The 24,535-nt window shown below is 35.5% G+C and overlaps 1 protein-coding gene across 7 annotated transcripts in view; it reads left to right on the top strand.

The window, feature by feature from the left end:
• The window catches only part of QKI (QKI, KH domain containing RNA binding), a 137,776-nt gene extending 118,941 nt beyond the window's left edge, over positions 1-18,835 (top strand). Inside the window, exons 5-8 of one of the 7 annotated variants that reach the window (XR_014267670.1) lie at positions 4,272-4,359; positions 5,768-6,067; positions 8,051-8,910; positions 12,854-18,835. Coding sequence is in view for 6 of the 7 variants with exons in the window: in XM_082475657.1 (XP_082331783.1) it covers positions 4,272-4,359; positions 5,768-6,067; positions 8,836-8,910; positions 12,854-12,870 (480 nt within the window). In the remaining variant the exon portion in view is untranslated. The other 6 variants (XM_082475660.1, XM_082475658.1, XM_082475657.1 and 3 more) reach the window with 6 other exon arrangements.
• The last annotated feature ends 5,700 nt before the right edge of the window (positions 18,836-24,535 follow it).

Here is a 24,535-nt window from a genome sequence, read left to right as displayed (position 1 = left end):
AACATTTGCAAATAGGGCTGCTCATAGAAGTTGTTCAGCACCTTGAATGCTAAGCTGGAAAGTTTGGGCTTTTATTACAGGCAGTGGTTCAAATTATTGTGTTAGTTGACACTTTAATTATTTGGAAATAAACATTTGTTTTAGCTCTGTTGTAATTAATTACACTGTTGTAGTGGGGTTTTTTTTTTTAATGTGTACTTTATAGATTTTAAAATACCAAATAAACATAATTTTCTTCATTTCTTACATGAATTCTTTGATGAATTCAAAAAGTACTTACACTTTAAGTCACCGTGCATGACACTGGAGAAGGTATAATGAGGACTTTGGATCAGGTACTACTCTGGTTTGAAAGCCGTTTTTGCATTGTGACCTTGTGTAACCTTGGGTAAGCTACCTAATCTTTTTGCGCCTCCGGGATAGTAAAGTACCAATGCCATAGATCTGTTATGCAGCATAAATGCTTAGACGATGAAGATCTAATATCTAATTCTAATAAGGTAGTAGAACAGTATATAAATTGTTCTACTTTAAAACATTAAAACCATGTTACTCTGATCTGATATTAACCATGATCTATTTCTATCACTTTTAACATAGCTGTTAAATATAGCTGATAACATAGCTGTATATTAAGTAATACATGCATAAATTATATATATTTATACAGCTCCATAATTTGTCATCCATAATTGCAAACCCCAAAAAGTTCAGAAAAGTGTGTTTATAGTCTGTTTTTAATCCCACTTAGTTTAAGTATTTTTATGTTTATTATAGTTTGGATTACTGAAGTATTCCACCAGACCCATTGGGGATGTTATGTAATCATTGGTATATTATTTTTCTACAAATCTGAAAAATTCTCAAAACACTTCTGATGTCACAGGTTTTAGATGCAGGGCAGCGGACCTGTGGAGAAGTTATCAATGTTTGTTATATTTTTAAACTTATATTTCAAAGATAAATGTGTTACAATGTTTTTGATAATCTTCACATAATGTTTCCCATGCAAAACACATTTACCTCATGACCCAGCAGTTCCACCGCTAGGTAATTATCCAAGAGAAATAAAAACTTATGTTCACAAAAAAAGCCTTGTAGGAGAATTTTCATAGCAGCATTATTCACAATATCCCAAAACTAGAGTCACCCAAAAGTCCATAGTTGTCTCTTGAGACACATAACATCATGCCCTGTGAGTGCAGAGTGGGTAGGAGTGGTGAGGATGCAAGAGAGAAGCTTGTTCTGGAGTGAGACCACCAGGTTCAAATTCCAGCTTTGCCGACTAAATTCTGTGTTCTGCTAGGAGATACTAGTATAGCCTGCCATAATGTGATATAATTCATTGTACATACCGTAATTCGTAACTTGTAAGTCTTGGTGGCCTCCAGCAACTGTGTCATTATGACACACTTCACTGACACCACCTAGTGAAAGCTGTGCTGCTCTGGTTTTTATTCTCCTCTGTTGATGTCACTAGATCAGTTTTTCATTTCCTGTACCCTGCAAAAGGCACACACATGCATGCACAGGCCCTGCACATGCACACACGTATTTCTTCCATCATCTTCTTTGCCTTCCTCCCAAGTTTTACACTGCATCACCAGCTAATGAGTGTGGTTATTTTGTTATCCGAAAGAAGCTGTTCAGTGAAAACATGTGTTCTAGCTCCTCTTCTTTGTACAGCACTGTGTATGAGGCATTGTATCACCTCACTTCTTCTTTCATCTTTATTTCTTCTTCTTACTTCTCTGACATTTTCAAATGTGTACCACTTTCCACTTTCTTGTGGACGGTGACTGAAGGTATACCTATTGCTTTTCTTTCTGTTTATATAGAGTATAGTTTATATACTTATTTTGGTATTCTGTTATACATAGATTTGGGTTTGAAACGATGTGGCAAATTTTAATTTTTAGTATTACTAGTTTTCAGTGGACAAGTTTAAGCAGTTTTATCATAATAGATTTCTTTTTATAAATTTATTTTATTTATTTTTGGCTGCGTTGGGTCTTTGTTGTGCGCAGGCTTTCTCTAGTTGCAGCGAGCGGGGGCTGCTCTTTGTTGCGGTGCGCGGGCTTCTCATTGTGGTGGCTTCTCTTGTTGCAGAGCACGGGTTCTAGGCACATGGGCTTCAGTAGTTGCAGCATGCAGGCTCAGTAGTTGTGGCTCACGGGCTTAGTTGCTCCGCGGCATGTGGGATCTTCCGGACCAGGGCTCGAACCCATGTTCCCTGCATTGGCAGGTGGATTCTTAACCACTGCACCACAAGGGAAGCCCCATAATAGATTTCTAATTCTTCTCTTCCAGTGACATTGCTTACTTATTTTTATCTTTAGCAAGTAATGTGTCTTTCAAATAAATCATATTACTTCTTTTTTTTTCATTCATCTGTACACGTTCATAGGGATCAAGGAATAGTAATTCCACAGAGTGCAAGTATCTTCTCCATTTTCTACTACTGCAAAGTATGTTTCTGAAAAGTCGGCAGTGGAACATGCCGACAGTGGCACATCAGTCTTCATGATGTTTTCACTTATCTTAAAAAAAATTCTTTGTGGTTTGTTAAAAGTCCACTTAGCAATTCTCTTTATTACAAACTATAGCACCCCATGTGCTGTTATAGTGCCAGGGACAGAGTTTTGTGTAATAGGAAAGGACTGAGAAGTTTGTCACCTGCTCCTTCCTTGAATCAAGAAGGACCAATGTTACATCAGAAACATGTATCACTGGGTTACTTTCCTTTGAAATATTAAGTCCCGAGGCTTAGGTAATGCATAAAATATGTGAGCAGCACATAGTTCCATTTCTGCCACCATCTTCAGGGATGAACCTCATCTTTCTGTTCCTGAAGTTTATCCTGCAGGATTTAGACGTTTGAAATTTGTAAATACAGTTAAAGATTTCTCATACCAGTCATTTAAAAACTAAATCCTAGCAAATGACTTGGGGAGATGGGATGAGTGGGAAGATAGGCAGTGATAAATAGGAAATAGGCTCTGTTCTCTAGGAGCTTGTTCTTTGCTCGGTAGTTGTGATATACAACAAACTAATTCAGGGCAGAAAAATACGATCTAGGGATAGCCCTTTGAGAAGGTAGCACTTAGGTTGAAGTCTGCAGGGATGAAGTAGGATTTGGAAAGAAGGATGAAGGGTAGAGTGGAGCGCAGAGAAGCATTCAAGATGGAGGAAATAGGAATATGCACAGAGATGAATAACGGAGTGATTTGACTTGATTTATAGCATAAGATATGTGTAAAGAACGTAGATTGATTTAACTTGAGAAGATAGTTTGGGGCCAGACCATAGGTAGTTTAAATGTATTATTTTTTTTTAGATGGTAAGAGACCATGAAGGGTTTTAAGACATGAGAATGTCAAGAAACATTAAGATGAAAAGTTGTGTTTTGGGCAATTAATCTGGCCATTGTGCATAGATTGATTGGAGAACAGATACTATTAACACATTATTGTAGTAGTTTTGGTAATATACCAATAATGACAAGAGCAAGGGTGACCACAGTAAATGGAGAGGGTGTGGGGCAAATCCAAGGTAAATGAAATGGCCAAACATTTTGATGATCAGAGACATCCCTGGGTTTTGCCTGTTGCATAATTACTAATAGTGCCCCATTTCACTATTAAGTTTTTCTTGGCTTGGACAGTATATCAGCTGACCCTAAGGATGGATTTGCTTTAGAATTGATAGCATTTGCTAATGGAGGGGAGAGCGGGATGTTGGCATAAGAAACGAGAATATATACACAAATTTCAGAAATTCTTATGATTATGATTTTATTAAATTTTCCTTCTGGGAGAATTAAACAAATTTCCTTACCTGAATACCACAGTCAAATCTTACATGTTTAAAATCCCAGTTTGTTTTTGTTTTTTGTCTTTTAATGAATACATTTGAGTTTTAGACTCTTCAACAAAGTGATAGGTGCTGTACAGACTATACTATATTTAATTTACCTAACATTTCCATTGATTCCATTTAAAAGTAAAGCTTTTTAGAAGAACATTAATAAATCAGTGTAGCTTACGTTAGGAACGTAGCTGGTGGCAGTTGAGAGTATCCTGTGTATCAACATCCCATTACTGAGAATGGGCTTCAGCATGTAGCACCTTTTGGTTCCCTGATCTTTTTTCCCTGTTTGAAACAGATGGCTACAGTCACATGATACCTATTTTAAGGTTTGTGCGTAGATATGGCTGTGATGTGTATGGACCATTTCAAGTGCTTAGTGCTCTTGTATTTTCCACGTATAGGCGGAGGGAGAAGACAGCCTGAAGAAGATGCAACTGATGGAGCTTGCAATTCTCAATGGCACCTACAGAGATGCCAACATTAAATCACGTAAGAATGAGACTGAGGCTCAGAGCTACAGCTGTTTCAGCTGTTTTGTCCCCAGACCTCTCTCCTTTTGGCAGCACAATACATCAACAGTTAAACAAAGTGAAGAGTTGAAATAACTGTCACTTGATACGGGACTAACTGTCCCATTTTTACTGCTTTCAAGAATTGAGGGCACTCTCTTGATTTTATTTTATGCCAGCATGCCTAAGTTTTGAGTTTACAAACTTTTCTTTTATTCTTTTGATGAAATTTCAACTTCTAAATTCAAGAGTTTCAGGAAATTTTCTGTTAACTACAGACTTAAGACTTCTGGTTTGTTACATTTATGCAAAGGACAAAATTTTTTTAAAAAATAAAAGCTAATTTGGAATATATCTGAATGCAGTGATTCTTCTGTTGAATTCTAGTCTTTCCCCTTGCTTGCACATTTTTCCTCCAGTATTTTTTTCTCTGTTGATTTTATATGTGAGTTCACAGAGAGCAGTAGATGATACTATTTTTAATCCTATTTTCCCCTTTATATGTATTGTGCATGCTTTCATAAACTGTAAGAGGACTGCTTTTTTATATTTAAAAATGAAATAATGTGAAATTTATATTTTGAGACAGTCTAAGTTTTACACATCATTCATATGAACATGATGTCATTTAAATTACTAATTTTTTTTAAAGAAATAGAATTTTAAAGACATAGCCAACTTTCCCAAATTTTTTTAAAGAAATAGAATTTTAAAGACATAGCCAACTTTCCCAAATATAGACACCCTAGTGTGTTTAGAGTGGTTACTTTTACAAATGGTTGGCTTTAATTTACTTGTGAAATTGAGTATATCATTAATAGTCATGTGTTTAGGAATGAAACATTTTTTTGTATTGTTTTTTCTATAAAGAAGTTAATTCCTACAGATGCAGGAAATTAATAACTGTTGGTTATTTGACTAAGTTAATACAATGAAAATTATTCTTTCCTTCATTTGTAATTGAAGCTACTCTTTAGAAATATACCAAAACTGTATTTCTGTGGACTCCAGTTACCAAGTATTTTTTAACATCTTTTAATGCAAGTGTTTTTTTGTGCTTCTGCATGCACCATTAGTCTCATGAAATCTTAAAAACATAGATATATCAAATATATGAAGTAAATATAACCTGTTTTAATGGTCTCATTCTTTTTTTCCCCAGTGGCTTTTTAATGTTTGCATATTTATTCTCAATCACGTTGGGGAAGGGGAAGCTGTTTTGCATTTGGTTGGTGTGCTTTGGCATTTCTGTGTGACCAGCGCATGTACTAACGATTTCCTTTTATTTTTCTTCTTCTCTGCTCTCTCCTTCCCTTCCCTCTCGTTTCCCACGTCTCGCCCTTGGCTGTCCCTGTGCCTCCTTCTCAATCTCTTCGCTTTCACTGTAGCAGCCCTTGCCTTTTCTCTTGCAGCCACAGCCCAGGCCGCTCCAAGGGTTATCACGGGGCCTGCGCCCGTTCTCCCACCAGCTGCCCTGCGCACCCCTACGCCAGCTGGCCCTACCATAATGCCTTTGATCAGACAGATACAGACCGCTGTCATGCCAAACGGAACTCCTCACCCAGCTGCTGCGATAGTCCCTCCAGGGCCCGAAGCTGGTTTAATCTACACGCCCTATGAATACCCCTACACGTTGGCGCCAGCTACATCGATCCTTGAGTACCCTATTGAACCTAGCGGTGTATTAGGTAAGTTGTTCTCCCTGTATGGTTAATGACATTTTTCTTCATAACTTCTGCTGCCCCAGACTTTGAAATGATATATCCATTTTAGAGAGGCAAGACAAGTTTCCATTAGAAAGACTGAAAACTAAATTTTGTTCTGTTTCAATCTCTTATAAGCGTTCCCCCTGTAAATAATTGTACCTTAAATTTATTCAGATTCACTTTGGTGACTGAAATTCACTTTGGTTGGGTAAATTTGAGATGAACGTTTTAAACAGAAAATACTTTTCACATTTTTGACATCATTGCGGTCATTCTGAGTTTTAGATCCCACCTCTTGGCCTACCTATCCTTTTCATGAGCTCCACCACCCAGTTTTTAGATTCCTTTTGTGTCAGAGATTTGTCAGCTAAATTTTAAACTTCTGTGTGAAAGTCTTTTGAGATATTTTTAAAACTGATGTGTGTTTTCTAATATTTGTGATCACTTAAAATATGAAAGGGACCAGATAAATAGTTGCATTCTTCAGTTTTCTTCAGCTTTTCTCTTTTGAAGTCCTAGTTAATATTAAACATAAGAGACACTCTTAATTTCAGTAGTACAGTATGGAATGAAGTAAACACCAAGTCACTGAATTAGAATCACATTTGAGACAGAAATTAAGATCATGCTATAAACGCTCGGTTTTACATGAACAAAAAGTGGTGTGCTTGAAAAAGACATTACTGATGCCTTTTTTTTATAGAGTGGATTGAAATGCCAGTCATGCCTGATATTTCAGCCCATTGACTTGCTGGATGAAGGACTAGAGTACAGCAGCTGTTCTAACACGACCAGTCAATGTGGAACAAACTGTTTCCGGGCTGCCCCTTTGTTTTACCAGACAGAATTTGAATTCTTTTTTTTTGAATTGTATATGACCTTGGTGCTGCGTGCATGCTGTTGACTTTTAGGACTTTGATCTTTTAAGTTCTTTTTTCCCAGCATTAATATTGATTTCTAAAAATATGAAAGTCTTTAATGAACCTGGACACTAAGATTTAAACTTGAGAATTCATTGTTCAATTTAAAAAAGCCACGATGCTCTGTATGTTATCTGTGTGTGTGCATGCACTCAGGTGCCTTTTGTTTCATGAGCAGATACATTTTATTGTACATGTTTTCCATTTATCTCTAAATCATTGTAAAAAGTATTATAGGTCAGAATTATACAATAGAACTGTTTATGAGAGGCCTGTTTCTGTTGCATATTTCTCGAAGCATTTTTAAAATAACATGTAACCTATAACCCCTTTATGTTTTCCTTTCTGTTAACGCTCTGTCCTGTGGCCCCATGCCTGCTCCTTTCCCCCAGAGCTCCTCTCTGCTGCACGCACAGCGTCTGTTCGAGGAGTTTGACTGTTGCTTCCTGCAGGGCTGGCACTCTTAGCCACCAGCTGCTGTTCCAGCACTCTCAATGCAAGATCTCGCTGATTTTGCCTCGTGGAATTATACTTACATAAGATTAGTTTTTCTAAAATGAAAAAAGGGGTGATGGACCAGTTTACTGCTTAGAAACAGCAAGAGGCACTGCAGTAAAATTTCTCATTTTAAAGCAATGTGCTTTTGTTGTGTTGGAAAATTTTTATTTATAATACTTAATTATTAGACTGACAAAATTGAAAGCAAAATATACAGATACCTAATTGACATTCATAAGATGAATAATAATGAGTACTAAATGACAAGACTCCATTATCAATTTTATTTCTCGCTTTGCCACCTAAGCAGTAAAACATGATATTGACCACTTGGAGAACTGAGAAAATATTTCAAATTGCTATGTTATAATAAATTTGCACACAGATAACATGCATGCTATATATCAAGTCTCATCATATTATTTTAAAATGAGCAGTGCCCTTCAAAACGGATGCAGACATGTGTGTTGGTGGTAGTGAGGAGATTGGTATTAGCATCAAATCTTCATTGATGACTAATTTTTAATTCCCTTCCTTTTATCTTTAGGTATGGCTTTCCCAACGAAAGGCTAAGAATTCAAGAACGGTCTTAACTGAACCCTCATCAGATCTGAATTTAACAAATGCTTAGTCTCAGCAGCCTCCAGGGGGTGGGAGGGATGCTTAGCCTAGCAGTCAGTGACTGACTTGCACTTTTGCACACTGATAGAAAGGAAAAGTATGTTATTAATTGGTTTAGGCTGTAATCTTACAAAGTAACGGTAATTTATAAAGGAGTGTATAGTAGTATACTGACTGCTAAGTGTACTATACTGTTTGCTTTACTAATCACCTAATTCATTGCAGTTCATACTTATTGACTCAAAGTTTAGAACCACAATCTGTAGGCTTTAAGAATTGCTTTTAAACCTTCTTAAGTGATAGACTCTGGAAGTGGTCTTAAGGTTAGCAAATAATTGTCAGTATTAAACATGGCATTATTTAAGTAGTCCTGCTGCAAGAAAGGCACTTCAGTGAATATGTGACTAGTAAAGCTTAACCATGTTTGGATCTAATAGAGTTCATGAAATCTGTAACTTGGGATTGTAAATGAATGGATAAAATAGGTTAAGGCCAAGATTATTGAAATGAATGCAATAGTAATAGATGCATATATACGCAACATATTATGGTTAATTTTAAGACTACTGTGCCTTAACATGTTTCCTAAAAGAAAACTTTTGCAGTAAACGAACATTTGAAATCCATTTTGATAAACCTGCTGTTAATGTTTGTTTTCTTTTCCCTTGTGAATGTTCTCTAACTTTGTCTTGGTAATTGCAATTTAACTAGGTGCGGTGGCTACTAAAGTTCGAAGGCACGATATGCGTGTCCATCCTTACCAAAGGATTGTGACCGCAGACCGAGGTTAGTTTAGTTCTGCAGTTCTTGTTTATGAGAAATGCGTTGGGTGTCCATAAGATTTGTAACACCACACCTGATGGAAGAGATATCACTGCTTGCCTGCACATCGTTTCTTTTCTTTTTCTAAATTAATTTGTAATAATTGACAGGTTTAAGGGTTGGGTTTTTTTGGGTGTTTTTTTTTCCTCCCTTCATATTTTAACTTATTAAATTCTATATTAGTATGTACAATGATTTATTTCTACTAAAACGTAAATTAGTCCCCTTGGGGAGCTATTAAATTTTCATGTTGCCTTAGTTATTTTTCAGGAATAATTTTTGCTAAAATTTACCTTTTAATTGTTCTGAAATTTTGGGTTGGTTTTGCAAAATGAACTAAGCGGATGGTGCTTTAGCGAGAGAAGTAAAGGAATATATGCCTCCTGTGTCCTTTTGGAGAAAACTGAAGATTTAGTTTCCATTTTCCTTTTTAATAAGATACTTGAACCACTGTATACACAAGGGTATACATGTCAAGTACTTAGCTGAAATCAACAAAGTAAGGACTGTGAAGATAACTTTGATGAAGTTGGATTTTTTTTATATATCAGAAAATCAGTTCCCTTTTATTCTTACATTCTCTTACCAAAATGGATCCTTTGATTTTTGTCATTTGCTGCTAAAATATATTATCTGAAGGTAAACTGTCTCTTGAAGCTCTGTGGTGACATGAATCCAGCTGTTTGAAAATCCTTTTTGACTAACCTGTGACTGGGAAATAAGTCTTCATTTTTCTCCTTTTCAACATTTGTAATTTGTGTCCTATATATGCCCTTGGACCCTTTTATAAAATTATTTATGTTTATTGAGGAGTGACAGTTTCGGTTTATTGACATTGTTTTCTAAGTTTGTCATTACAAGGTAGGAATCCAAAGCAAGATAAAAAAGGATTTTTTACAAGCTTCTATTATGGCACATCTATTACCTACTAATTAATTTGATCAAAGTATCTACTATTAGTGGTGGAAAGTGATGTATTTACACCCCAATCCTACATTTTCTATGAACTTAAGAAAGACCTACCTGTTCTACATGGTTATCTTGAATACTGATGATAAATATTGGATACAGCTGTTGTCCACATGAGAATAAAATACCTTCCCAAAGACACTGATGATAGCATCATACATAATTAGTTTGAAGACTTTTAACTAATACATATATTACTTGTAGAGATTATTCAATAGACCCCCAAGCTCAATGATTTATTTATGAAGATAATGTTAAGTGTCAGTGTGTCATGCACAAGCATGTAAACCACCCTTTGTGTATCAGAAAAAGTCTCCTAGTGGAGGAAATTTTAAAAAAATGTTTTTTTTAAGTAACTTTCTATTTTTAAGGAAACCAAATAATTCCGTGAATAATCAGAGCTTTTTTCCCCCACATTGTTAATGTCTAAAACAATTCTAAAGAGTATTTAAAAGTAGTTTTTTCTTCTGTTAACCTTTCCCTGCATGCCCCTTTTAGGAGATTTCTCATAATTTTGTTTTAACACAATAATTATTGGTCTACTCAATACTCCAGTGCCTTGAGATAGTTGAAAATATTAGGAAGATTTTACTGTATTTGGAAATGACAGCACATTCCACGTGAGGCTCTTTTGTAGTTATATGTGTTTGGATTAGTCCTGTCACTGTTTTTATTAAAAATACAATGTCAGCAAACCGAAATGCTACTTTTTTTTTTTAAATAACAAATACTCATATACTGCTGTTACTATCACTGTATGCACTCGTTGGGTCTGAGGGAGAGGTCTGAAATCCTTAAATTATTTTATGATACTACTGTTTTCTCTATTTTTGAGGTTTTTATTTTTAATTATTATTTTTTAATCTTTTGAAGGGAAGATTATTGTAAGTATTCATTTAATGCAAGGAAACTCAGCCCTTAGACATATAACCATGTAATTCTATATGAGCATTTAGAGTACTACATGGTTGACAAATATCTAGTTCTTTACTAAAAGTAAACCCACCTCTACACATATTTGAAAACTGAATTTGAAGCCTATAAAAGACCAACTGACTTTTTAGTTGTGATGAACCATAAGTGCTTTGCACAGTTGATACACCTGTGTGTACTGTAGGAGGCCAGGACTTGGCAGAGGATATAGTCTAGGTTTACTGGTATATATGTAAATGGTAGTTTGCTTTGTTTATGTATTCCACACTCAAAAAAACATAATCAGAATTTTTCTAAATAATTTTACAAAAACCATCATTTACATAATTTGTTATAAGAAACTTAATACAATTTTAATCAAAATTTTAAGTGATTTCAAAGATGCTTTAAGATTCTGTATTTCTGGAGTACCTATGAAGTGGTATGACTACATCATGTTAAATATTTATTTTCTTCTGATTTTGGAATAGCAGTTTTTAAATAAAATTCCACTTATTTTTAAGAAATTCAGGGAAGATTTGGTCACACTGAAGATACAGTATTTTTGTAGTATTTATAAGGTATCCTAAATGATAGACTATAGAAAGCATTTTTGTTATATGAAGGTAAACCAGTCCATTATATAGATCATTTAAACTCTTGTGAAATTACACCTGCTGGGTTTTGATTTATGAAGTGGCACAGAATCTGCCTTTGCACTGAGTATCTTTTCATTTACATCTCCTCTGCCTTAGTCACAATGGCAACAGTACAGAAAATTCTCTCAAACCTCAGAATATAGTAGAAATAATTAAGCTATTGAATGAGTCTTAAAAATCATACTACTGTTAAGTGGACCAAGTTTGGTGAAGCAGAATGTGACAGAGGTTGATTAAGGAAGGAGCAACTCAAGGACATTGGGAATGATAACTTTTCCACTTGAGAACTACTTTATGTTTTACTGTAATTTTTTTAATTTTTTTTGTTGTTACTTTGCAAAAGAAAATAGTATTTACAGGTGGCTTCTTTTAAAATATAAAATATAAAGCAGGAATGTATATGAAATGTCAGATTTTATTGTTATTTGCAGAGTATTAGCTTTGAAATTGAATAAAGAAAGCTGTTTGTAGTTTTAAAATGCCTTATTGGTATCAATTAGAAATTTCTTCTATTTTTTGATGTACTTAGAGCTTTTTGAGTATAGAATTTTAAATGGCAGGATTTTACAGTGTTTACATGCAAGTGCATTTTATAAGTGTTCTATATGTGTAAAATAGTATTTTCAACTGGAAAGTGTTGGCTAGTGCAGAAGGCCTGGCCTTTTTCTGGTTCCCATGTTGCCTACACTGCTAGACTACAGTTTAGTATTGCATTGTGTCATGAGGCCAAGAAATTCCATGTTGTTTGTAAATAGAATAATTGAAAAAGCAATAAACATTTATTGAACAAAAGAAACCTTGTTTGGCCCAGAGTTTATGTTGAACCAAATTATTCATAGAAATTTAAATTTCTTTAGATTCATTTCTGTTGATCATCAGTTATTAATAATCACATCCATCATTAATAGTTGCTTTAATGCTTGCATCCGAGAGAATACTAATGCTTAATAGCAGTCAGATACTGATAACTGCACTGACTGTTTCGGAATTCCGTATACCAAACCTATCCATTGTTGTTGTTTTCCAGTTTTCTTCATTGACTGCTACTAACTATTAGTTGTTAGTTGTATTTTATTTCTATTTTTTCCTGTTAACAGTTTTTGTTTTTTGTTTTTTTATTTTGTTTTTTTTTGTGGGAGTGGGCTCTCCTTCATTTGTTCAAATCATGATATGAAATTGTCATGATTTTTATTGTATTCTGTAGATGGTGTCAATCAGTTTGTCAGAATTAAACATGCTTTTTTTTATTAGTTGTGATTAGTTTTTCATGTTGTCATTAAGCCGTCACTAGCTGAAACTAATCTCTTCTCTATCTTTTCTTTTCTTTTTTTTTTTTGTTTTTTGTTTTTTTGTTTCTAACCACCCAGCCGCCACCGGCAACTAACCTATGACCTTCTGACCTCTGAACTCTTCACCCAATGATGACCTGACCATGCCTGCCTGCTGATCAGTTAACTGGTAATCGCCTTTGCTTGCCTGTCGTCAGTGCAGCGAGCTGAGGCACTTGTCCGTTCGTCTTACCATCTAACCAAACAAAAGACAAAGAAATTGTCCTCCAACTCAGCTTTTGGTTTTTTTGTTTTTTTTTGTTTTTTTCTTTTCTCTGTTTGGGTGAAAGTGGTTCTAGAACCTGCACTGAATAGTAGTAAAGCAATAAGGCCCAATTCATCCCACAGCACTGATCATCTTTTAATGTCCCGCCCTAAGCGAACGGTAAGAAGGCCTCACTTCAGAAGGGGAGACATGGCCCTTAACTACTCAGTGACAGAGGCAGTTACTGTGAGAGACTTCTAGGAATCTTTTCTTCTCATAGCGAGTCAAAGCTCTCTGAATGTACTGTGTGATGATGCATCATGCATGAACCTTTGGTCAGGGATGTCATTGGTGAAGTGATTTCAAAAAGTATTCAAAATTTGATATGCTGTTTAGTCACTACAGTGCCCTCAAAGGGCAGAAGTTGCAGCCTTTTTTATATTGCCTGCCAAAATTTGAAGTATTAGAAGTGTGCCATGAGAGAAAAACTTAAGGAATTTTGAAAAGTAATGCAAAGAACAAAACTGCAACACTATTTTTTAAAAGATAAATATCTGAGTTAAAATTACTGAACCTTTATTTTACACCTCCTTTAAAAAATATACGAGAACAAGGTACATGCATTATGTGTCACATTACTGGGCAAACTGTTCAAATATTTTTTTTAAACCTCCCTGTATAGAAAAAAATCATTAAGGATGTAAAAGCCATGCTTGCCTATTTGCTGTATACATGTAATGAAATTGTAGATAAAGTGTAGTGCATTGAAACAAATGAACAAAAAGTAGATACTTTTACTATACAAGGGTGCTGGTGCAGAAAAAATATATATATTTTTGGAAATGTAGCATTTTATACTTTCAAGTGTTATAAAAAAAAAATAGAACAAAGAAACCCTTTATTTCATGAAAATGATTTTTTCTGGTGGTTGTCAAGAAACAAAAGACCAAAAGAGCCTTTTTGTCTTTTTTTTATTTTTTAAGTATTGGAATAAGTCTAAAGAAAAGAAAGTGCCTTATTTTCCTTCATGGTCATTTAGTCAACTGTCTTGTAAGATCAGCTCCTCCCTCAGAATACAAGTTAATGCATGTTACTCAGTCGCCCAGTATGTGAAAGAAGATGTGAGGGGAGACAAATGAGTTGATGGTTTGAATTATATGATTTTTGCCACGTTACCTTGATATAAATTTGCCAAATCTGATACTGTGAAAAAATTTGGTAACTTTTCTAATGCCTAGCAAGTAAGTTTCAAAACATTCTTTTAAAATCATAATTGAGTGCTTTTGGTTATTGTTTGGTTAATGTTAGTCCAAAGGATTCTGAAATAAAAATTATGTGTGATCTGAACACCACTTTACAAAATTAGAGCTCTATTTTGTTGGGGGGGGGAGGGGTATTGGATTTTGTATTATTAATTGGATATAATAATAGTATATTAGCAACCTTTTTCACAAAAACGAATCTTTGTGCTTTTCATTCTGGAAAACAAGGTTTTTAAATGAACCAAATTTAATCAGACTTGTTTCTACCATACCAGATCACTTGGGTAGTCCATCTCTGCTGGTTTTAGTAACCTAAGCCAACAACGCCCCTTTTTAACTTTAAAAGAATGTGAAAAACTAGCATGGTTGTGCATATAATACTCAACTACATGTGAGTTTAAACTTCCAGTTTCTTATGAAGTTCAGTTTTGTAGTTGAAGCAATTTGTGCACAAAGCCTACATCTAAACTCTTAAGTAATCATTAACTGCTCAGTACCAGACGTGGCAAATATCAAGTGGCGGTGGCTCCCCAGCTCGTCAGTTCCTTCCCTCTTACATACCTTCACAGCTTCACAGTCAAAGGTCAGCAGTAAGCTCAGTAAGCACCTTGGTGGTGATCTCCTCCATCATCTTGTCTCACTTGGAAGCCGTTTTCAGTTTATTTACTATGCAATAGACATTCATTGTTCTGTATTCAGCTAGCTTTAGTTTAACATGCCACTGCTTTGTCTTTCTGTTACACATAACAGTTGTTTTGATTTATTTACAATATATGCTGTGCCATTTTGATTTTTATTTTGTTTGGTTGGTTGAATAAATTTGCGACACTCAAAACACTTGAGGTGATAGTTTAAAAACGATACCAGTATTTGATCTAGTTTCATCTCAACTATGTTATACCTGGACATTTTAGATGTTTATCAAAGGTCTTTTATGGGGAAGAAAGTAAATGTATGAGATAAATGTGTGACATTTATGAGTAATGTTGGCTCTGAACAAACGTTTGAAAACTTAGTTGACAAAATTTTGGATCAACTGAAAAAAAGCATGACTTTTGAAATCTCTGAATGCCTTGGTTCTCAGTATTATCATTCTTTATTGAATTTATTTCTTATTAAAATATGTAGTTTTTAAGACTTTTTTTTCTGACAGTATTATGTAATTTTTTAGTGCGGGTAGATGGGAGTGTCGCTTGTATGTTACCGTACAGCTGACATGTATTTTTGTCTATTCTTTATTATCTCAGTAGTTTCATGCTATCTATGTATCATAACCAACCTATTGCCTATGAGAAACATGTAAGATAATGTATTTACAGCCATTGTTACAAGTTTATAATGTATTTTTCTATCTTGTTTTATATGTATGTTATATAACATTCAAAAAGAATTTTTTTCTTGATTGAGAAAAGGATACAAAATGCAAAATCCACAATTTTGATAACTGAAAATTGCCAATTGTTTTGCAGTACTTTATTATATTGGGTGTCTTGTCTTTCTTGGGCTTTTAGTTAGCTAATGAATGAATACATTAGACACTTTCGGGTTTTAGTTGGGATTTTACATAGCTTGCATTTTAATTCTTTGGTTCTTTGCTGTTTCTATTAACCCATAGCATTATTTTAATAAATGTTATAATACCAACCTACTAACTCTGGACTATGTCTGTTTATTAACCTTTACGTGTTTAATTAAAATAAACAAATAAAGACAAAGGAATGTAAAGTCTTGAATTCCTGGACTAACCCTGAAGAACGTGACCACAGATAACATAGCGTGACTTGTTTTTATGTTGTTTGTCAGCTGACAGTTCCGCACACTACTGTTAAAATGGCTTTGGTTATCCTGGGCTTTTACTTCGGGGTGGGGGGGGGGTAGGTAGGTGCCAGTAGAGACGGGAACAAAGTAGTGTTGGCTTGAGGCGTTCTTCTAGTCTCGCCACTTGCCTTTCAGCCTCTGCATTACTAATTCCACCATTTCTTATTTTTCCTTCTCCAAAATAATCACTGTCTGCTCACAGCATAAAGAGTAAAGAGATTCGTCATAATGATTGATATACCCGAGAAACCAGTTTGATTCTTTGTTGAACCATTTTTTGAAATTTCTATAAGTAGATAATTTTATGGTCACATAAAGCAAAGAATCTGATGATGTCTTACCTTTATTCAGATTTGTGTTTTAATTGGACATTTTTCCTTTATAGAGAAGTTTTGAACTGTTTTAGCCAGCTGCTCCTGTTAGAGGGGCTAAACCCAGGTAAAGCCAAAGGCAGAGTGGCTCTGTGTCTCAGGACAGTCCAGAGTAAGCCGTTCACAACAACCACAAACCCACCTCTCCTCGTGGAACCCTCAGCAAGAGATCAAACAGTGTCACTTAGCTTTATGTCTCACCCTGTTACAAAATACAGTCAGAATACATTAATATAAGAAGTTTAAGGGAGAAGAATAATTAATAGCATTTGAAAAGTTATATATATCATGGTTTGCATGCAGGTCAATTTAAGAAGATCTATTAAATATCTTCATGCTTTTCTTGGCTGCAGCCTAGGTAAATTGACCTCTACTTAACCAATTCTTTAGTTTAACTCTTGAGGTGCATTTTTATTTCACAGATACTGGTATTTCCTTTTCTGTGAAATAGTTCTCCTGGATAATAAAAATTCTCAGGATGAATTTTTGCATTTGTAAATAATGCTTATTTTTGTAAATTACATTTTATTTATTATAAAGTTCTAAAATTTGGGGCTAAAATCAGTCACATGTTACAGAAGACATAACACCAATATGCTATTAACCAACCAAAGTACTACCATAGTATATATACATACATGAAATATGTAGAGTAGCGAGAGCATCTGATTTAATCATAATTGAGATGGTTCTTTGGATCAAACAAATATATTGTTTCTCCGGGGTGGGGGGGGGCAATGCATTATTATTAGGTAGAGCTTTACTATGCTACTCTCTGTAAAAGTTCACATTGCCATACAGCTAATATATATTCTGTAAAAATCTGAAGATGTCATTCAAGCTGCTAATATACAAGTCATCATGGCACCATGTCACTGAAATTGATGAAGAATTTCTATACAATTCCACATTTTCTGAAGCCTGTGAATGCAGTCTCATCTCATTTTCAGTTAAGAGTACTACTTTTATGTATAATCATACTGCCACCTTTTATGTTGTAAAAGTCCATTTTTAAAAGACAAAAATAACATTACAAAACCCACTTTTATACAGGCTGTAATAGTATAAAACATGGAATCACCAAATTGTTAGAATGATAAAATGCCAGAGGCAGTTTATTGTTTTGTGCTACTAGTACTTGACAAAGCAATTGAAAGTTAAGCTTTCAGTCGAGAAGTTGGTGAAATTAATGTACTTAGTAGTCAAGCATTTTTTTCTTAGGCAAATTGTCAGGAAAAATGTAGCATGAAAGTCGATATTCACATTACCCCTACCCCTCTGTAGGGCAGGGTCCACCTAGAAGGGTAGTTGAAGCACCCTGTCCGTAATGCCAAGGTGTGCATATGTTTACACAAGAGAGGAGGTGGTTACGTTTCTAAACTACTGGATAAATAATGATCTAAATTTTCTAGTACACCAAAAGCAGACAACAGGTTTAAATTGCTCATTACCAAATCAATCTTTTCCTTACCAGCTAAGTCTAACACGTTTATAAATGACAGTCTAAGGCTTCTCCAGTTTGGGAGGAGGGGTCTGTTTGCGTGTTTGGAATAAGCTGTCTGTCATTCCTTGATAACAATTAGCAACTGTAGTATTTCCAGCAAGTGATTTTTAGTAGAAAGAAATGTATTGCTAAATTAGAATCCATTATTTAATAGCAAAAGTTACCCAGAAAACTTTTTGGACTCAAACTTTCTAAGTACATACATAAGGTAATTTTTAAACATCGTCACAAGTTTCTTACTACCTTTATTTAAAATGGAAAAATAATTCCTATTATAGACAATTTTACCTTTAGAAATATTCATTTGGTACACACATGTAATTTTATCTGTGGTTTCTTTTAACATAATATTATCTAAGTTGAACTGCCTTTGCTATGAAGAGATGTAACAGAATTATATGCCTACCTGGTACTCAATGCTGAATCAAACTGGTTCACCTAAGCGTAGTACTCTCCTTTCTGTGTCTCTGCTGCACTAATTGCAGGGGGTGGGAGAGAAGGAGGAAGAACGAATTCTCAGGAGAAGTAGTTGGTAGGTGCAGCAGATAGCAACACAACGTGGATTTCTCATGGCTTACAGTTTTGCCGTCCCTTCGTGGCAAAAGACACCACATTGTGGGAAAAAGCACAGCTCCCATGGTAAACAATTTATACCTTTTTTAAAAATGCTATTATCGAGAAATTTTGATTACCAAATACATCTTTTGTGGTTTATATTGTAGTGGTGTGTATAAAACACTTAGAATTTTATTTGTGGAAATTGTACATAGAAAAGTTGAAATAGGTCTTCCCAAATCCTATGTGAATGGAGAACCACGTTAAGACTGTACATGACGTGCAATAAACCAACTGGAAAAAGTGCATGTGCTTCATCCTCTCAAGCCAGCTGCAGCTGAAAATGCTGCTTATGCCTCCCCCCCGCAAAAAAAACAAACACCACACATATAAATATCAGAATAAAGAATGCACATTTCACTTTCAATTTCTATCGGTGCTTTTAACACTATTTAAAAGAAAGCAGAAGAATGTGACATCCTGGAGCTCTAATTCACTTCACTAGAAGCTGATCATAACATTTCCCCTGATTTCTAGTGATTAGAAAAGGAAATCAGTAAACAGACTTACTACAATGTTTCTCAGTTGGATGTGCATCCCAAATACTTGTTTCTAATTAAGAAACTCAGGTACAATTTGTATATAGTTTTTAGATGTAAGAAAAAAGAAAGGAGTGCTGACCAAATTTTGATCCTGTAGGCTACGTGAAAAGGATTAGTGTCATCAATTTTTTGAACAAAGAAGAATTGGTAAAAATACCAGTGGTTTGAAACCTTTTCTCAAAGATTTTATCTTGACATCTAAGTTTTAGGACTCCCTTGCACCTGAAATTTCCCAGTCCTTACTTATTCATAAATCTATTCTCCAGGTTTCTTTTCCTCCTTTCTGATCATGCACTAGAACCTTTGTTTTCCTTGGCACTATTCTCCCCACGTGCTTCTAAAAGCCGACAGAAGCAGGGTCCAGAGCATGGGTACAAGCTAGCTGCCCACAGATGGCGTTTGGTTTGGCCTCTACAGTGTTGCTGTTGCTTTAATTACCTGCCAGCATTTAAAGTCTTAGTAGACTTTTTAAAATCTATTCATAAAGTCTACACTTCTTCAAAGAGCAAATTATCTAGAAAACTGCAGCCTGCATGTGCCTGAGGTAGCCGTCAGCTGAAACTGATGAATTCCACTGTCCCTTTTAAACCAAGAGCTCCCAGTTACTCACTGCCCCACTACGCCTTACTGCCCCAGTATCACACCTGGACTGTTGATTTCCATTCTTATAACTTGGTTTAGTTTTTTCGTCCCCTCCCTGGTTCCTGTAGACATCTGTGCTTGCCTCTTCAGATTCAGAATGGTAATTTTGACTCTTCAGACTCCAAACTAGCTTCTCAAAGGGTATAATGTAAAACAGGTTTTAATGTTTCTCCTTCTGAAAAATCAGATGAGTAAGGTTTCTATATAAAAATTAGTCTATGATAATTCATACATTTCTTAATATTTAGGGAGGAATTTCTGTTGTGTGGAGGGGCTAGATGACATTTGGGTTTCCTTCCAAATGTCATTTTTTATAATTATCTGCTACCTCTTTGTAGGAGCTCTTTGTGGTCTTGTTAGAAAGCAGTTAAGCTAATTGAACATTTTAAAAATATCCTACATCTAAAAATATATATATATTAGTGATAGTAAGTTGGGAATCATGTTTTTCCAGAAAATGTACATTAAAATTAGATTCTCCAGTTAAGTACTATTTTGTGAAGTATAGAGAGAGTGCTTATTTTTATGTGCTATACAGCAGTTCCAGTTTGAGAGAGCAATTTTGAGAGAGCATCTCAAAATTAGGATGAAAATTTAACTCCTGTGGTTCTGTTTTCTTTATGTATGCACTGGTTACTTAACCGAATCCTAAGAAAAACTAGGGGGAAGTGGTTAAAAGTAAAATATTAGAAGAAAACATTTGCGAATTAATCCACAAGTATTTTCTTACAGAACTATTTGAGTTGATACTAAAAATTCCATAAGCACTCATTTAACTTCAAACTTTATCACGGTCAGGAATGAATAAAGTACCTTGCCTAAGCTTGAAACCTGAATTTTAAAACCCCTTGTCACAGTGTTTTAAGTGATTTAGCCTATAAAATTAGAATAGACTAATACTGCAGGTGAGAAGCCGTCTTGAACACATTTTAATTGTTTATGTTAATGATGCTTTTGCCCACTGTTTTCTCACTGAGGTAAAAGAGCACTGAAAAACTGTTCAGAGGTTAAACTTATTCTAGATTTCTAGATGGTGGGAGAACGGAAAACTTAAAGTTAGTGGGTGGAGCATTGTACATATGAAAACACCAAAGCTAAGAATCTGAGAAGCTAAGATCTAAACTGGTATGCCAGGGAAGAAAACTAGGTCAACAAATCAAACGTACAAATGCCCCACCTTGAACTATTATTCGAGCATCAGTCTGGGGGGCTATTAGCAGAAAAATCGGTTTTGAAGTCAAAGGAAAAAATGAAGAAAACTGGGAAAGTCTGATATCACATCTGAGAGTAGTCAGTCTGTCATCACTAAGGATCAGTGTTGGTTTTAAAATGAATTAAGTCTCTCTCATTGTTCTTGGAGCTTATAATAAAAGCAACCTGGCATGGTGGGACACAAAAGAAAAAATGCCATATAAATTTTACTTCCATGTCTTCCAAAGGGCATTGCATTTTCACTGAATTCTACATGAGTCTATTTGACAAAGAAATTTTGTACTCTTCAAGGAAGACATCACAGATGTGAACTCAGTCAATTACCTGTACTAATAAATACCAAGAAAGCCTTGTAAATACCTTGACCCCTTCAAAGAGGTGTTAACCCAAATTTTTCTTTTTTTTAAAATAAATTTAATTAATTAATTAACTTATTTATTTTTGGCTGCGTTAGGTCTTCGTTGCTGCACACGGGCTTTCTCTAGTTGCAGCGAGCAGGGGCTACTCTTGGTTGCGGTGCACGGGCTTCTCATTGCGGTGGCTTCTCTTGTTGCGGAGCACAGGCTCTCGGCGCGTGGGCTTCAGTAGTTGTGGCTCGCGGGCTCTAGAGCGCAGGCTCAGTAGTTGTGGCGCACGGGCTTAGTTGCTCCGCAGCATGTGGGATCTTCCCAGACCAGGGCTTGAACCCGTGTCCCCTGCATTGGCATGCGGATTCTTAACCACTGTGCCACCAGGGAAGCCCCCAAATTTTTCTAAATTGCTTGTTATCCTCTACTAAAGATTCTCCACCTCCACCCTTAAACTCCATCCTAGAGAATTTATAGCAAAGAAAAGTTATTGAATCAAAGTATAGATTGTATCTGAACTAAAACTAATGAGAAGTCATAGCCAGGTGGTATAACTTGTTTTAGTTATTGAAATACACATCTAATATTTTTATGTACGGAACTCCACATTTGAGTAAATGTGCAACGAGTTGTGGCCAGAAAGAGTATTATTAAGGGCAATATTGGGAAGTTCATTCTTTCCTTACCACTGTATCCCCTAAATTCAAAGAGAAGTACTACTTTCTTCAAGACCCCATTGGACAGAGCTAATGGAAAGGAAAAATAGGAAAGAAAAATGTAAACTTAACTAAATAATACAAACTTGAAAAATGGAGTTGGTTACCACACCAACTCCCATTTCTTAAGTATTTTTTCATATGTGATCCTACTAGACCCAAAGGTGATGATGAGAACAAGGCACGCTGTGAGATCGATATCCTTCTAGCAGGTTCCTAGCTGAGAATTTGGTAATAGTGTCAAAATGAGCCACCTGGCAGACAGTCTTCAGCAGGTGGTGAGGGACGCCTCAGGCTTTGATGCACGATAGGCTCTTCTGCCTCTCCTTTTCCATCTGAATTACCACCGACCCTCCCTATGAACATTTCTTAAGAGTAGGATCTCTTTGTAGAATTGCTGTAATGAAATTAAAATACAGAAGTAGCGGGGTGGGGTAAGCTGTCGGGCTACGTGTTAGAAAGGGGTTGTTGCAGTACCAAATCATCTACCGATGGCTTTAAACAGTAACTGTCAGATAAAAGACACTAGGAAGTATCCCATCAGGAATCAGTCATGTCAGTCTTGTACTTGATGTTACTCATATTGATGAATTATGAGCACCACAGTCAACTTCTGAGCACTTAACTGGATTGGACGCATGGTGTTAAATCCGATGCAACAATCAGTACATGATTCAAAAAACTCAGTAACATACAATGAATAAAAATAACCATTTCTCTGTATATCGAAATGCATTAAAACCAAACGGCTGTGTATCGAACTTATGTTGCCCAAATATGGTAAAGCCATGCAATAAGATAGATTAATGGTTTAAAGTCAAACCAAGAGGAACTCACCCACTTTGGTATCCATGTCCTTTCAAAAATGCTCCCTTGGTGACCAGTATGGGAGATTTTGCTATTGGTATCCTTGTTACTCATAAGCCTCAAATATGTGGTCTGCGTAGACAACAAAGATAGGAAGTTTCAATAGAAGACATCATGTATTGCACAAGTAATTTTCAGCCTCTTTTTGAAACAAAAGTTATCAATTTTTTCTACCACCCTTAAGTTACACTCTTCAAGCAAAGCAGCTCTAAGAAATTTTTAAAATATTTGTGAAGCCACAAATTAAAAACCATAGAGTATACACTGATGTGTATAAAATGGGTGACTCATAAGAAAATAAATAAATAAATATTTTTTAAAGAGAGACAAATGTATAATGTGTATATTGTGCATTTACTTTTCGTTTTTCAGAGCAATATAAGCTTGCTTTCCACAGTTGCACTGTGGACTTACTTTGCCGAAAGCATCCAAATATCTAAAAACCTGGTGTACTGCAAAGCCAATTAGAAACATGTAACCAGCTCCTTAGGAGTTTGTGTGCTTTGTCAAAAGGAATATAAAAACTGCATGTCCATTATCCAAATAAAGATTTCAATTCTACATGTACATTATAATACGCCAAGTTAATTTGGAATATGCGTGTTTACAGAGATAATTAACTATCTTTATTGAGGCTGCTTGATCATAGTTATCTTTTCATGGTTTCTTCCATCACAGAAAATGTCACAACTAAACAGACGTCATTTTATTTTGTTAATTTAATGCCCTGGTGATTCTGGCAAAGGTTTTGTTTTTTAGAGCAGCTTTAGCTTCACAGCAAAATTGTGCAGACGGTTCAGAGGTTTCCCAAATCTCCCCTGCCCCTCACGTGCACAGCCTACCCCACTACCAACATCTTGCACCACAGGAGGCATTTGTTACAACCGGTGAAACTACAACGACACATCTTAATCACCCAAAGTCCGTGGCTTACACTACAGTTTACTCTTGATGCTGTACATTCTGCGAGTTTGGACAAATGTTTCATGGCATGTATAAATCATTAAGGTATCACACAGAGTAGTTTCACTGCCTTAAAAGTCTTCTGTGCTTCATCTATTCATCCCTCCCCCAACCCCTGGCAACCACTGATTTTTTACTGTCTCTATAGTTTTCCCTTATCCACATAGTTGGAATCATACAGTGCGTAGCCTTTTCAGACTGGCTTCTTTCACTTAGTGATGTGCATTTAGTTCTTCCAGGTCTTTTCATGACTTGATAGCTCATTTCTTTTCAGCGCTGAAGAACATTCCATTGTATGAATGGACCACAGTTTATTCATTAAGTTACTGAAGGACATCTCGGTTGCTTCCATGTTTTGGCAATTATGAATAAAACTGCTATCAACGTGTGTGCAGGGTTCTGCGTGGACGTATTTTTCAATTCCATTGGGTAAATACCAAACAGCACAATTACTGGGTCATACGGTAAGAGTATGTTTAGCTTTGTAATAAATTGCCAAACTGCCTTCCAAAGTAGCTGTATCATTTTGCATTCAGCATTTAACAGGAGGAGGATGATTAAGGAGGTAAATATATATATATATACACATTTATATATGTATATATATGAATTTCAAGACTGAACTGGTCAGTTACATTGTTTCAATAGACAGATCCA

Source organism: Balaenoptera physalus (genome assembly GCF_965194825.1).
Source record: "Balaenoptera physalus genome assembly, chromosome: 9".
Lineage (NCBI taxonomy): Eukaryota > Metazoa > Chordata > Mammalia > Artiodactyla > Balaenopteridae > Balaenoptera > Balaenoptera physalus.
The sequence above is the reverse complement of the archived record's forward strand: the minus strand, read 5'-3'. Positions and strand labels throughout refer to the sequence as shown.